Genomic DNA, 16,563 nt, shown 5'->3' on the forward strand with positions numbered 1-16,563 from the left:
GCTTCTCAGTATCTTCATTGGTATAACGGGAAAAGTGTCTAGCATAGGGCCAAGTACAAATAAACAGTTTTTTGTTTAGTACTCTTTCTACTATACCATTGCTTCTTGTTGCTTCTCTGTGAGCATAAACTGAAGATTATAGAGGGGAAGCTGATGTCAGGGAGAATGAGCAATCAGTAAATCAATGCTGTTTTCTTTGTTTCTCTGTAGGATCCGCAGTCTTCCACAATGAACCCTGTTTACAGCCCCGTGCAGCCTGGGGCTCCTTATGGCAACCCTAAAAACATGGCCTATACAGGTGAGTGGTGTGAGAATGGCTCTGATTTTGAGAAAAGGTGGTTAAGGACATGAGCAAATAACTTGTGGAATGACTTTTGGCATACTGCGCCTCCAAAAGCCTTGGGGAAGCCTGGGAACTTGGAGAAGGGTGACGTGTCTGGGGTCTAGTGGGGATGGAAATGATGTTCGTGAGACTGAGGATTATTGAGTTATCAACTAGGGGGAAGGAAGGGAGGTAACATTTATTTATTGAGTACTTACCATGGGCCTGGCCCTGTGCTAGGCACTTACACATACCGTATTTCACTTAATCTTAAAGCAGTTCTACACAGTGCAGCTTATTATCATTTCACAGAGGAGAAAACCATAGTCACAGTAAGAAGCCCAAAACAAAAGTAGATATTTGAACCCAGCTCTTCTGATTTTCTTTCCTGAACTGCATACCAAGCTGTTTCCAACTTCTCTGCCTTTGTGTATGTTGTCCCTCTGTCTGGAATGCCATTGTCCCCTGACAACTTCACCTTATTCTTTAATAACTCAGCTCTGAGCTCAGACAGCACTTTTCCAGGAAGCATTCTCTCCCTTACTTGGCCTTAGGCAAGTTTTTTCCATAATTTAATTTAAATAATAAGGATAATAAAGCTGTTGTAATAAACACAAATATAGCAAAGATAACCTGAAAATCTGCCTACTTCAGAATACCTAGAAAAGCTGGATAAAGTATAACTAACCTCTTATGTTTGTTAAGCTGGATACAATATAAAAAAAAAATTTTGTGTTATATAACAAACACAGGTAGAATTGAGATTTAAAGAAAGAAAAAGAAATCTCCAGGGGTCAAAAAAAATGAAAAGGAAGCTAAAACTCAGTGAGCTGATGTTGGACTGCTGCGTGAAGGTTTCTGGTTTGGGCAATCAAAGGGCTTGCCTTTTCACAGCCGCCGATGGGTGCAGGTGGCTTGGGAGATGAGGCTTTGGGCCCTGGAGAAGCCGTGCGCCGGAACTCAAATTCCCCTGCATGAAGCTAGGACCTTAGAGAAGTCATATTGTCAGTGAAAAAAAAATTTGACTCAAAAGTATAGAGAGACAACAGGAAGCTTATGTTAAAAAAGAAAGTTCCCCCAAAATTTGAAACCTTGGCCTGTGTGAAGTCAGAATTATTCTGCTTGTGTGGAGTTTATACTACCTGTGTGGTCCTAGAATCTCCAGTGAAGAAATTAACTTAAAATATAGTTCCCAGCTGATGATATTCCTTGGTGATTAGTAGAAACAAAGACAATCCTCCTTACTTCCCTCCCTCCCTCTGGAGGAGTGCTAATTATCTCATTTGATTCTCACAACTGTCCTGTGCAATAGATAATATTATCCCAGCCTATAAAAGACATTTAAATTTAGGGAGGTTAAGCAACTTGTCCAAAGTCACCTAGCTATTATCTGACAGAACAGGGCTTTGAACCTCGTTGTTCATTCACTCAAAACACATTTACCAGGTTCTACCATGTGCCAAGCAGAGAGACAAGGTCTGCTCCCTTTCCAAACACTGCCTAATCTTCTTTGTGCAAACTGATAGGTAAATGCAACTGTTTTCCTCTTTCTCAAGTTTAGCAACTCAGTAAGAATGAAGGCAAGGAGGATCACAGGAAACCCTCAGGATTCCCCTGGGCTCTGTCTGCCAAAGCAGCTCAGTCCCGTCTGGCAAAGGAACTTAGGTTGCTGGAACACTCTGAACTGGAAAGGAAAAAGCAACAGGCTTCCTGAGCTAGTGGCACATAGGACACTGGCCAGTGGGTCCTGGTTACTGGAATTAATTTTATTAGAATAAATAAATAATAGAAGTTCAAACAGAAAATATTTACTATTAAGGTTAAATAATAAGGATAATAAAGCTGTTGTAATAAACACAAATATATGAAACTGAAAGTTAGTGATGACAGTTATAGTCATATCAGGCTCACCCTCCAATATATTTCTGAATGTTTTTTGGTTTGCATAGAATTGAGAAAATCCTGATTTACAAACATAAGTAGCTGCAAATGTTAGCAGTCTTTTTTTTTAATTAACATGCATTTTTTTTTCTTTTGAGGAAGATTAGCCCTGAGCTAACTGCTGCCAATCCTCCTCTTTTCGCTGAGGAAGACTGGCCCTGAGCTAACATCCATGCCCATCTTTCTCTGCTTTATATGTGGGACACCTACCACAGCATGGCGTGCCAAGTGGTGCCGTGTCCACACCCGGGATCCTAACCGCAAACCTTGGGCTGCCGAAGTGGAACATGCGCACTTAACTGCTGCGCCCCCAGGCCGACCCTTAGCATGCATTCTTAGAAACTTAAGTTAACACACTGATCATCTTATGTGTATACACGCTTTATAAAAATGGTTCTAAATTTTTTTTTTAAATCAAGTCAAATATTTGAGGAATCTCTGAAGCACTTCCCTACTGTTCTTACAGAACAAAGTTTAGAACAATCAGACGAAGAGTTCTCTGAGATCCCTCCATTTTCTGTCTAGGAGGCTACAGTATAGCATACACAGTAAAGTGCAAAGTTATAAGGAGAAAATGGTATATTGCACTCACTGCCAATGGCTCCCTTCTGGGGCAAAACAAGACAATTCTTAACCTACTTTTTGAGCTTCATTTCCCACTTTTCCCCCCTTTTCTACTCTTTACTCCAGCTACTCTCAAGTACTAACAAACACTGACCATAGCGTACGTTTTTACCTCCATGTGTTTGCCACAGTGTTACCTTTGCCTTAGATTTATATTCATTATATTTTTGAAGGCTCATGATATGCTAAAGCACCATGTTAAACAACTACATAAATTTTCTCATTCACTACCCATTACCTCCCCATCTCTAATTATTTGTAAATAATAAAAACCATTATTAAGCACTTACTTTGTCCCAAATATTCTATGCTGAGCTATTATATGCTATTATATATATTATAGTACATACTGAGTGCCTGAGTGCTCATTTCACCCTTACAGCAGCCCTATGAAAGAGGGTAATACTATTGCCCTCATGTTATATGTGAGAACGCTGAGGCTCTGGGATGCTGCCTCAGCATGGCCTGATGAGCAGTGCCATGTCTGCGCCCAGGATGTGAACCAGTGAAACCCTGGGGCACCCAAATGGAGTGCACAAACTTAACCACTCGGCCATGGGGCTGGCCCTGAAACTGTGGTAATTTAATTCAGGTCATATGACTTGGCCAGTGTATATAGATTCTAAAGGGCGAGGAAAGATTTGAACTCAGGTCTTTATGATTTTAAAGTGTGTGTCCTTTCTGTACTCCTTTCATTGCTCCCAGTGATAAGCTAGGGGAGAGGGTTGTTTTTTTAGTTTCTAGGACTAGGGAGTCTTGCCTTTGAGAAGCTAGATGCCACCTCTAGAGAGTTTGGGGTAGGCTAGGGGTGCAGAAGAAGCAAAAGTGGAGGATCAGGTCCATTGTGGTATGGTCTGCTTCAGAGGTAATGGGGTGGTAGCTACAAGGAACAGAGAGGTCAGAAAAACTCCCGATTTGAAATTCTCTCTGAAGTCTAAGGGGGAAATAAAATACAGCTTTGTAATTATGATTCTGGCACCAATTCTGATGTGTGGGTCGTTTTCCCCACACCAAGCAATTCTCTGACACCAGCTGGGTGTCCTACAATTCAGCTCGATTTTGACACTATCCGTCTGGCGATAGCATCAGATTCCACAGGTTAGGGGCTAAGTCCCAAAAGATTGTCTCCACTTCAGATGCCAGTTGCAATTCCAAGTTGTTACCTGTGCTTTTGATTGATTGGCTTATAAATCAGAGGTTTCCACAAACCTCTCCTTGAGTTCAATTAATTTGCTAGAGCGGCCCACCGTACTCAGGAAACCAGTTTACTCACTAAATTACCAGTTTATCGTAAAAGGATATAACTCAGAAACAGCCAGGTGGAAGAGATGCATCGGGCAAAAGTGTGTGGAAAGGATGCAGAGCTTCCATGCCATCTCCAGGCACACCGCTCTTCCAGCACCTCCTCGTGTTCACCAACCTGGAAGCTCTCCAAACCATGTTCTTTTTGTTTTTTTATGGAGGCTTCATTACATAGGCATGATTGATTAAATCATTGGTCATTGGTGGTTGATTCAACCTCCAGCCCCTCTCCCCTTCCTGGAAGTCGAGGGGTTGAGACTGCAAGTTTCAACTCTCCAGTTACATGGTTGATTCCCCTGGCAATCAGCCCCCATCCTTAGGTGCTTTCCAAAAGTCACCTCATTAACATAAACTCAGGAGTGGATGAAAGGATGAAAGGGGTTTGTTATGAATATCAAGACAACTTTATCGTCTTATTACTTAGGAAATTCCAGGGATTTTAGGAGCTCTGTGCCAGGAAAGGGGACGAAGACCAAATATATATTTCTTATTGTAAATTACGATATTACTGCAATACAGTGTATTCTGATGAACAGCTATCTTCTAGCCAATTGAGTGTTCTCTCTCTCTTTACTTTTTAAAGCTCCTATACTGAGCACTTCATATGTGCCAAAAGGTGAGCTCAGTGTTTTATAGACAATATTTATTTTTATACTTGCAGCAATCCTATGAGGATTATGTTATATAATAGTGGTTATAACCAGCTCCTTGTAAATCTTGGAAAAGTAAACTGAGAATATTATATGCTCATCTGCTTTAAAATACTTAAAGCATAGATAGTGTTATAGACTGAATGTTTGTATCCCCCCAAATTCATATGGTGAAACTCTAACCCCCTCAATGTGATGGTATTTGGAGATGGGGCCTTTGGGAGGTAATTAGGTTTATATGTGACCATGAGGGTGGGGCCCTCATGATGGGATTAATGTCCTTATAAGAAGAGGAAGAGACACCAGAGCCCTCTTTTGCTGTGTGAGGACACAGCAAGAAGGCTGCTGTCAGCAAGCCAGGAAGAGAGTCCTCACTAGAACCCAGCCCAGCTGGCACCCTAATCTGATACTTCCAGCCTCCAGAACTGTGAAAAGTAAATTTCTGTTGTTTGGGCTACCCGGTCTATGGTATTTTGTTGTGGCAGCCTGAGCTGACTAATAAGATGTAAGTACAGTGAATACTTGAATACCCTTCCTCGAGATTCAGTATGACAATGGGCGCTTTACAAACTAGGGCATTTCTTTTTCCAAAAGACCTTGGAAGTGTTTCTCTGCTAGAAGTTTGAAATATAATCAAGACCTAAAGATTCTCCTCTTTTCTTTCCTTTCCTTTTCTCTTCTTAAAATGTTCTGATGGTGTCAATGTCCAAGCATCATCCAGAGGTCTGATATATGTGCTGAAAAGAGGACAGGTTTTTGGAGTCTATCAGATTTTGGCTAAAATCTAGGCTCTGCCACTTATTAGCTGTGGGACCTTGGATGAATTATTATAACCTTTCTGAATATCAGTTTCCTCAACTGTAAAATGGGATAATGATCTTTACAGATAGTTGGTTCATGGGTCTATGAAAATGCTTATAAAGCTTCTAGCATCATGCCTAGCTCATAGGTGATGCTCAGTTAATGGTTGTTATAATGCACAGTGATGAGTATACCTCTGTAGGGAAAAGAGTATGAAATATAGAGTTAGTGACTTAGATTCTAGACCTCATTCTGCCACTTAAAAACTATGTGACATCAGGTACGTTATAAAACTTTCTGGGCCTCAGTATATTATCTGCAGATATGTATATAGGATTTTCATATTATATATATGTGAAAAAGGATTAGGAATTCCTTTTTCACAAGATAGCTGAGAGTAATAAATGTAACAGGGCCGGCCATTGACTCATGGTAAAGTTTCCAGTTAGAAAAGAATTCTGGAATATGAGAACAGATGAACCCCTTAAACTAACCCATCATTATACAGATGAGAAGATGGGGAGTGTTTTCCAAAAAGCCTTGGAGCTGGTCTGGAACCTGAGTCTCCTCATTCTGGGTCTGTGTATTCATTGTCTCTATTACAAAATAACAACCACGGTTTCAGCCTTCCTTGTCTACCTCCTGTCCTGGCCACTTCCCAGTCCTCTGCTGGCCCATACTAGCTCACGTGCTCTCCCCCTCCTGTGCTGGGCCCTCAGTGAATTTCCTGGTTTTAGCCTGCAGCAAATGTGTTCAAATACTTCAAATACCCTAACAAAAGACATGACCTTCAAAGATGAAAAGCTAGGAAATTGAACTGCTCAAAGACGTCACTATTATTTTTCACCATTTCCCCCCCTAGAATGCTGCTTTTGCTTAAATATTGTCAATTTAAGAAAGATTTATATTTGATACAGCAGTTTGTCAGCTAGAGGACCTTGATAAGTAAGCTGACAGCCTGCAGATACAATGAATAATCTGGTATATCAGCAAGATTAAAAAAGAAAATCTTCCTCTGCAATGACCCAAGCCCTGCACCCTTCATCCTCGTTTGTAAGGATCATCTGGTGGAGGTTTTAAGATGAGCTAATGTTTGTGCTTTGTTCTTTGCAAATAACTTTTATGGGTTTTTTCCCTTGTATTCATTTCTTGTAACAAGTCTGAGAAGATAGCCCTCATTTTCCAGTTGAAATGGCTGGGGATCAGCTTTCCCAAGGTCACACTGTATAGCAGAGCCCAAACTCCAGGCTTTCTGCATTACAAAGCAAGTGCTTTTACTGCTCTGGTGCACATGGCTGTGTCTTGGATACCACAGTGATTAGGATCTTAGATGAGCCTGAAAAATGGATTCTGATTCCTGAAACTGCTCCACAAAACCCCCTTCCGGTGTTCAAGCTGATCTCTGCTCAGAAAAGACTTCTCAGGTCACTTAATTACTTGCTCAGCTATGGTGGAGGAAGAGCCTCTAAGGAAAATTCTTAGTAACTCTTCTCACTGTAGTTACTGGTAATCTCCTTGTTAAATCCAGTGGACCCTCAGTCACTCCTCATCCTAATTTGACATCTCTACATCAGTTGACATTCCTGATTCCTCCCTTCTTGATGTTTTCTCTTTCCTTTCTTTTCATTGATTCTACCATAATTTTTCTGTTTATTTTTCCATTTGTTCTTCCTTTCTTCCTCTCTGGATGTTCGTGAAACTCAGTCTCCTTTCAGGTTTTTCTTCCCCTACTCACCCATTGAAAGTTTGTGTTGCCTAAGTAAAATAATCAAAACAAGAAATAATAAATGTTGGAGAGGGTGTGGAGAAAAGGGAACCCTCATACACTGCTGGTGGAAATGCAAACTGGTACAGCCGCTATGGAAAACAGTATGGAGATTTCTCAAAAAATTAAAAATAGAAATGCCATATGACCCAGCCATCCCACTACTGGGTATCTATCTAGAGAACTTGAAATCAGCAATTCAAAGAGCTTCATGCACCCCTCTGTTCATTGCAGCATTATTCACAATAGCCAAGACGTGGAAGCAACCTTAAGTACCCATTGACTGATGATTGGATAAAGAAGATATGATATATATATATATATATATATATATATATATATATATATATATATATATATATATATATACGATGGAATACTACTCAGCCATAAAAAAGGATAAAATCATCCACAACAACGTGGATGGACCTTGAGGGTATTAGTTAAGCTAAATAAGACAGACAGAGAAAGACAATTTCTATATGACTCCACTCGTATGTGGAAGATAAACAAACACATGGACAAAGAGAACAGATTAGTGGTTACCAGGGGGTGGGGGGGTGAGCACAAAGGATGAAGTGGTGCACCTATAATATGACTGACAAATAATGTACAACTGAAATTTCACAAGGTTGTAAACTATCATAATCTCAATAAAAAATAAAATAGAAAAAAAAAGTTGGTTTTGCCCAAGGACCTAATTTCTCTTCTTCCTTAAGTTTCAGCTACTGTCTGTAGGCTGATGATTCATAAACTCCAGCTCTGCAGCAAACTTCTCTTCCCAGCTTCCGACAGTTTATCCAGCTGTCTTCTGAACATCTTCTCCATGAATATCTCACACTTTGCTCAGACGCATCATGTCTAAAACTGAGCTTATTATCTTACTTTTTCCCTGTAATCCATTTTTCCTTTTATCAATTTGTGACTGGTACCGTCAACCACCTATTCCCTCAAATCAGAAACATAGGAGTGATCCTTGATACACCTTTTTCTTTTGCCTTCTAAAGCTAGTACCTAAGTCCTGTCTTTTTTTTTTAATTGTGGTCAAATACATATAACATAAAATTATATACCATCTTAACCATCTTTAAGTGTACAGTGCAGTGGCATTAAGTACGAATTGTGCAGCCATCACCACCATCCATCCATAGGACTCTTTTCATGTTGCACAACTGAAACTCAGTACCCGTTAAACAGTAACTTCTCATTTTCCCCTTCTTCCAGCCTCTGGCAACCCCTATTCTACTTTTTGTCTCTATGAATTTGGCTATTCTATCTACTTCATATAAATGGAATCATACAGTATTTGTGCTTTTATGACTGGTTTATTTCATTCAACATGATATCCTCAAGGTTGGTCCATATTGTAGCATGTGTCAGCATTTCCTTCCTTTTTTAGGCTGAATAATATTCCTTTGTCTCTATATGCCACATTTTTTTTAATCCATTTTTCTGTCAATGGACACTTGGATTGCTTCCACCTTTTGGCTATTATGAATATGCTGCTATGAACATGAGTGTACAAATATCTCTTCAAGATCTTGCTTTCATTTCTTTTGAGTATATATTCAGAAATAGAATTGCTGGATCGTATCATAATTCTTTTTTTTTTTTTGAGGAACCTCAGCTGCACCATTTTACACTCCACCCGCAGTGCATAAGAGTTCCAATTTCTTCACATCCTTGCCAACACTTGTTTTTTTCTGTTTTTGTTTGTTTGTTTGTTTTGGTAACAGCCATCCTAATGGGTGTAATATGTCTTTTTTTTTTTAAAACCTCTTCACATTTCTCAGATTGGACCTTTCTTCTCCATCCTTCCCTCCCTGATCAATCAGGCCATTACTACTCTTTCTTTGATTATTTACATTGCCCCCTAACTGGTCTTCCTGACTCCTTTCACATAGCTTCTCCCTAGTGCATTCTTTACATAGCAACCAAAATCATTTTTCTCATTTGAAAGTTTGACCACATCACTCCAGTGCTTAAAATCGTTCAATGATTCTTCACTGTCCTTTAGATAAAGTCCAAACTCCTTAGCTTACAATAGGAGGTGTTTATGACCCGACTATTCAGATCTCTCCAGCTCGTCTCCTGCTCATCTTGTATGTCTATATTCTTAGTCCAGATGGTGACTGGTAGTATGTTTTTACTTAGAGCTATAATTTCATTAGAGATCATCAAGTCCAATCCTCTTCCCAGGTAAGGAACTTGAGGTCTTATAAGTAACTAAGGAAAGCACTTATTATGCTTCATGATGAATTCAGTATCTGATTTATTCTGTATCTCTAGTGCCCAGCTCAGCCCCTGGCATGCCATGAATATTGACTAAGTATTTTTTTAGACAAGTAGATAGATGTCAAAGTTGGAAGTAGAACCCGAAACCTTGGTAGCCAAGCTAGTTCTCTTTCTGCTCACTTTATGCTGCTGTTTTATTTCCAAGACACTTATGTATAAAGCATCTAGTACATAGTTAGCCTCTTAGTAGAGTACTAAGTAGTACTAAAGTACTAAGTAGAGTAGAGTAGTACTAAAGAATTAGTAGCCATCGTTTTGTTATTAGTCATTATTATATTCCCATCACCTAGCACAGGGACTGGTACAGAGTAAACTCTCAGTAAATTTTGAAGGGAGGAAGGCAGGCAGGCAGGCAGGCAGGAAGGAAAGAAGGAAGGAAGGAAGATGGGAATCTAATGAGTGAAGGAGGTCACATCAAAGAAGTATGAGGTGGGATTGAAGGAAAGACTTCTTTGATTTGACTGCCCTTGCCTAATGAGTAGCCCTCTGCCATGGCAAGGAAAGCCCGGGACAAATAGCCAGTGTGGGAAAGATTGTTCTTGCTTGTAGGTAAATGAACTCAGGTCCAGAAAAATTTAATTTGGACATCTGTTGTGATGGTCAGCCTCTCTGGAGGGACCAGATAGAACAGGGAGATTTTGCTGCTTATGAGTTATGTAGAGATAGCAGAGATCATCAGAGAAAACAGAAGGGGAACTTCTCCCCTAGCCCACTTGGTTTATGGCAAATTTTCTTTTTTAGAACAATGATAGTTGAAATCTGACAATTACTTTGAGCTTCTTAGCAAGGAAGAGCTGTCCTGCAACTTCCTTTATTATCTATGTAGTCAGCCTTGGACTGGCTCACTTTGAGTCTTGGCTTCTTTGCTAAAAAAGACAGATTTGACTCTTTTTTTTTTGAGGAAGATTAGCCCTGAGCTAACATCCATGCCCGTCTTCCTCTGCTCTATATATGGGACACCTGCCACAGCATGGCTTGATGAGTAGTGCATAGGTCCCTGCCCAGGATACGAACTGGTAAACCCTGGGCCGCCGAAGATGAGCACACGAAGTTAACCACTACGCCACCAGGCCACACCCTAGATTCGACTTTTAAAAACAAAAATTGACTCTCCTATGACAAATTTTCTGTGGAGCATGAGAAAACAAGGCCCAAAAACCCCCATGTAATAATAGGTAAGAAATACAGGGGCCGGCCCAGTGGTGCAGCAGTTAAGTGCACAAGTTCCACTTCTCAGCAGCCCCGGGTTCACCGGTTCAGATCTTGGGGACGGACATGGCGCCGCTTGGCATGCCATGCTGTGGTAGGCATCCCACATATAACGTAGAGGAAGATGGGCATGGATGTTAGCTCAGGGCCAGGCTTCCTCAGCAAAAAGAGGAGGACTGGCAGTATTTAGCTCAGGGCTAATCTCAAAAAAAAAAAAAGAAATATAATACTTTACAATTTACAAAATTCTTTACCATTTGTGATTTCATTGAATACTTAGAACAGTATTGTGAGGTAGAAATTTTTATTAGAACATCCATTTTGCAGATGAAGAAAGACACAGAAAGGTTAATAAATGTGTACAAGTTTATACTGCTAGTAAATGGCAAAGCTAAGACTAGAGCTTAGGTTTATTGGACTCTAAATCCAAACCCAATGCCCTCCCCCCTCCACCAAGCTGGCATGCAAGGCCTCTCTGGGTTTTGGAGAACACACAAGGAGTGAGTGTGTCTGCCTCTGATACATGGTGTGTGATGTCAGTATAAAAAAGCAGATGGATTAAATCTTGTCTGGGCAAGAATCATGTGCATTAAACTGATTTTCTGTTTGCTTGTGACTGGTTTACTTTTCTAGATCACAAAATGATTTCCCACAAAACTGTATGAAAAAATATTCACTGCTGCCTTACTTGATTTTAGTATTGAAACAGTTCCTCCTGCAGAGGGACTTGAATGAAGTTTCTACAGGAGGAATTAGCTTGTACAGCCTAATCTTAATGGCCATTAGCTTTCTACAGTTGCATCCAAGAATTGATGCCCGGAGAGCTGATGAAAACTTTGGAATGCTTCTTGTAGAATTTTTTTTTTTTTTTTTTTAAAGATTGGCACCTGGGCTAACATCTGTTGCCAGTCTGCTTTTCTTTTCTTCTTCTTTTTCTTCTCCCCAAGGCCCTCCAGTAAGTAGTTGTAACTCCTAATTGTGAATGCCTCTGGTTGTGCTATGTGGGACGCCACCTCACTATGGCTTGATGAGCAGTGCCATGTCCGCGTCCGGGATCGGATCCAGCGAAACCCTGGGCCACCAAAGCAGAGCGTGTGAACTTAACCACTCGGCCACGGGGCCAGCCCCAAGAATTTTTTGAACTCTGAAGAAGAAATTTTAATTACTTGAGAACTGGTATTAGAATAAAAGAAGAATGTGCCTTTTTCTGTAGAAAAGACTAACCTTTTCCCCCAAAGAAAGAAATATTGGTCGTATTGAGTTATTATTCCCCTGCTCCTTCTTGGCTTCCTATTCTCTGTAGGAGTTGTTCATTTATTTCTTGTCTTTTTAGACTGTGAGCTCCTTGAGGGTAGAAGTCAGGTACCGCCTGTGCCTAGAACAGAGTAAGCAGTAACTCATTAAATATGCATTGAATTAATTTATCATTATGTTTATATTAACTACAATTTTAGTGTTGCTGTTGATAATTATTATAATAGTAACAACCATTAATGGCTGTCAGTGGACTGCCACGCAGTTTACAAACATTATCTCCAGTTCTCATGATAACCATATAAAGGAGAGCTGTTATTATTTTGTGTATGACGGAATCATGTTCAGCTACAGTACATAACTTTCCCAGGGTTATATAGCTTGTAAGTGTCACCCCAAGTGAAATATAGATATACTTAAAAAAATTTTTTTTGCTTCATTTATTGTGGCAAAATATACATAAAATTTACCATTTTAACCATTTTTAAGTGTACAGTTTAGTGGCATTAAGCAACTTCACAATGTTGTGTAACCATCCCCACTATTTCCAGAACTTTTTCATCAGCCCAAATAAAAATTCTGTGACCATGAAACAATAATTTCCCCTTTCTCCCTCCCTCCAGCACCTAGTAACCTCTAATTTACTTTCTGTCTCTATCAATTTGCCTATTTTAGATATTTCATATAAGTGGAATCATATAATATTTGTCCTTTTATTTGGCTTATTCCACTTAGCGTAATGTTTTCAAAGTTCATCCATGTTGTAGCATGTATCAAAACTTCATTCCTTTTGTGGCTGAATAATATTCCATTGTATGTATATGCCACATTTTGTTTATCCACTCATCTGTTTCCTTAAATCCTCTGGAATAAACTTCAGCCCATGGAGGTTGAATCATGGCTGCCACCCTCTGTGCTGTCCCTCAGCCATCAAAAGCAGTAATCAGCAATCAAACATATAAACCGGATATTTGGAGGACAGTCCTTATTGCCGACGCTAGCCAGCAGTAGGTACCAGGAACTTGAGCCTCCACCCACACTGTTGCTGGTTCCTCTGATGGGGCATGGTAGCTGCTGGTCAGAAGACTGAAATTAACTGAAATTTACCAGCCTCGTTGTCAGGCTTCCCCTTGATGCTGCAGATTTTCTGACTAGACTCTAGTGTTCCAAAAGAGTTACTTCAGACAGTTTCTGCCAGCTCAGCTTTGGTAGAGAGACGGATTTCTGGAGTGTGCTATTCTGCCATCTTCCATTACGTCACTCCCAATATAGATATCCTTTTAAAAAAAACCTTTGGAGTCATAAAGAAAAAGGTTTGTTGCCATTGTATAAAACAAAGTATCAGCTAGGGATTTTTTTTCTGGGTAAGGTCTTGATATATCACAGTATTCTTTGCAAATGAAAAATAGCCATCATCCTGCTTGATGGTGGGAAACGTGCTTTCCATGTATTTGTTCATAGTGACAGATTTCCAGAATTAACTGAAGTCCCCAACAGTGTATTCAGTCATTGGCATATTTCTATAAAATGATGGAAATATTATCCTATAGCTTACCTTATTCCTTGTCTTCTGTTCTGGTGAAAAAAAATCTTTACTTATTGCCATGCAAAGAGGTTTGAATTAAGATTTAAGTGCTTGCTTATGCCTGGAGAGATTTTCTTTAAGGTTTTGCATTAAGATATTTCAAACTTACCTTGCCACCCTCCAGGGTGCTAGCTCTCACATCTTTTCTCTGGGAAGACATTCTTTGATTGGCAGCGGGTTTGCTAACAGAGCTCTGAGGAACACCAGATTCCAGCCCTGATTCTAGTAATAGTAGTTCTATAGTGACCATTTATTGAGCACCAAGTTATACCAGACGTGAACTGGATGCTTTATATAGTTCATCTCATTTAATCCTCATAATAACATCCCCACAAGATATAGTCATGCATCATGCATCACTTAGTGACAGGGATACATTCTGAGAAATGCATCATTAGGTGATTTCATCATCGTGTGAAAATCGTCGAGTGTACTTACACAAAACTAGATGGGATAGCCTACTGCACACCCGGGATGTATGGTACTAATCTTATGGGACCACTGTCATATGTGGTCCATTGTTGACCAAAATGTCATTTTGCGGTGCATGGCTGTATTATTACTGAGTTTTATGGATGGAAAAACTGATACAGGGAGATTAAAATGACTTTCCAAGGTCACAGAGGATTTCATTACAGTTTTGCTGGGCTCCAAAGACCTTAGTCTGACCTTTATCCCATGCTGAATAAGGGGAAGGCCTAGAATAAAAAAGTTCCTTTATTTTGGCTCAGTTTCCTCTTCAAAAAATGAGAAGGTTGCTCCTCAAGATGACTTAGGAGCTATTAAAGGACAAAGGTAAGCCAAATAGGTGCTCCCTTCCCCTCTGGTAGGTATCTGTTCATGCCTATTTTATATGTTAGACCTCCAGGAGAGATTTTGTTTGATGCAAAGGATTCTGCTGCCACAGGAGGAGGCCTGAGTGAACTGGTCAGGATGAACTCTCACTGTCCAGTTTTCTTACATACTCTTTTCTTTAAATTGTAAGATTATCACTTTTGTGAAGACACACACCCACAGTGACTGTGTATCCTTTGTATGTATTGCCTCTCCGTAGACTCCCCACCTTAACCAGCACAGATCTGTAAGAAGGGGGAAGACACAGAAATGTGAGGAGACAATTACAGTACACTGAGACAAATACTATCTCAAAGGGATGTGCCACTGTGTTCCAAGGACCTAACATAATAAGTAGATGTACATATTGCTGTGGAAACATGGTGGGCATGGGGATATGGGCCACAACACTGTCAGAGATTGGTGTCAGGAAAGGCTCCTGAGAAGTCAAGCATGGAACTAGATCTTGAAGCACGAGGCGGAGTTGTGAGTTTCTGGTCTGGTTCTGCTACTAATGACTGCAAGACATTGGGTAAGTCCTGCCCATCTCTCTTGCCTTCGCTTTCTCATCCAGGCTATGAGGGGCTTACGTGAGCTGTTTAGCAATTTCTTTTCCAGCTTTAAAATTCTAGGCATTAATCTATAAATTTTTGTCAGATCTCTTTCATTATAAAACAGCTGGCTAACCCATTCCCTTAATCTATTTTGTTTGCCTCTTCTTGAACACACTTTTCTCTGCCCCTTTCTTGGAATCCCTGGTGTTAATGAAGGGTTCAGAAACAGGGAAGATGAGGTGAGCCCAAAACCCTCTCCTCTCGTGGCAGTACCTTCTAGCAGCCCAGGGCTTCTTGCCCTATAGCTCCTGACATTCTTGAACAAGATCAATAGGAAACCATGAAAGTCTTTTCACAAGTTTCATCCTATGAAAGGTCAGGGGTAGCCATAGCCACCACCAGTGAGTTCCCTTTTCCTGCTAATTAAGCTCATGCAATTTAATTTAGTTTTCCATTAGTTACTTATGGTTCTTAGTCAATGGAAATATAATTTTGTGGTACTGAATACAGCTGAAAATTGGTGGGATGTTGATAAAGGACTAGAAGAGCTTTTGGCTATGCTGTGTAGATTCTCACTGGAATGACTTCTGTTGCTTAATGTACTGGGAGACCCCCTGCTTTAAGTCAGAGACCTGAGTTTGACCCCGGGCTCTGCCTCTTAACTAAAAACTTGAACAAGTCACTTTACTTCTGATGACCTCAGTTTCCTCCTCTATAACGTAGGAATAATAGCACCTACCCTGTCACTTGTGAGATTTGAAGTAGATAATTGATCTATGAGAGCTTTTTAAATGAGACAGAGCTAGTGGGGAATGGAGCTGGGTCAAGGATTGGATAGACTTTTCTTATCCTGGAGGTTAGGGCAGGCTGAGGCCCCAGGGGAGTCCCAGAGGTTGATAAGATTAGCTACTTTGCTAGTGCTGAAATTTTCTTTTTTCTGTGTTTTGAGGAGAACTCCTGGCATGTGGGGGCAGAATTGGCTTGCTTCTTGGAGTTCTACTTCTAAAGGAATCACAGGGTTTCTGGGCAGGAACTGAAGAAGTTCAGAGCTTGGGGAAAAAAAGATACCTGGGTAGAGAGGACACCCTCTTATGCTCCAAACACTACAGAGTAAGTTTGTTTCTCCTGTGGATGGATTAATAATCACAGCTATCTGTTAGTAACAATAATGGTTGCTATTTGTTGAGCATCCATTATCGGTATGCAGTGTTTTGGAAACTTTCCTACCCAAGTGTACATGACATCAGAGGTGAATGAATTCATCCCTGGATCAATAAGGGAATAGCCCAGAGCAAGTACTCCAAGGTTAAAATTTATTTGGAGTCTATGTCTTATCTTCAGAATTCATATGAATTTTACCTTAAGTCTCCATTATATAGTTCATGATTGTTTTCTATAAAACAAATACTTAAAGGGTTTACCATCTG

General features: G+C 40.2%; 1 protein-coding gene across 20 annotated transcripts in view; it reads left to right on the forward strand.

Annotated features, from left to right (window-relative positions):
• Positions 1-16,563, forward strand: part of FAM168A (family with sequence similarity 168 member A) — a 185,379-nt gene that overhangs the window by 107,089 nt on the left and 61,727 nt on the right. For all 20 annotated transcript variants that reach the window (XM_070625912.1, XM_070625911.1, XM_070625917.1 and 17 more), the window contains one exon: positions 211-298. In XM_070625912.1, the coding sequence (XP_070482013.1) occupies positions 229-298 (70 nt within the window). In that variant the 5' untranslated portion in view covers positions 211-228. The remainder of the gene's footprint in view (positions 1-210; positions 299-16,563) is intronic.

The sequence above is a fragment of the Equus przewalskii genome, chromosome 6 (assembly GCF_037783145.1).
Source record: "Equus przewalskii isolate Varuska chromosome 6, EquPr2, whole genome shotgun sequence".
Classification (NCBI taxonomy): domain Eukaryota; kingdom Metazoa; phylum Chordata; class Mammalia; order Perissodactyla; family Equidae; genus Equus; species Equus przewalskii.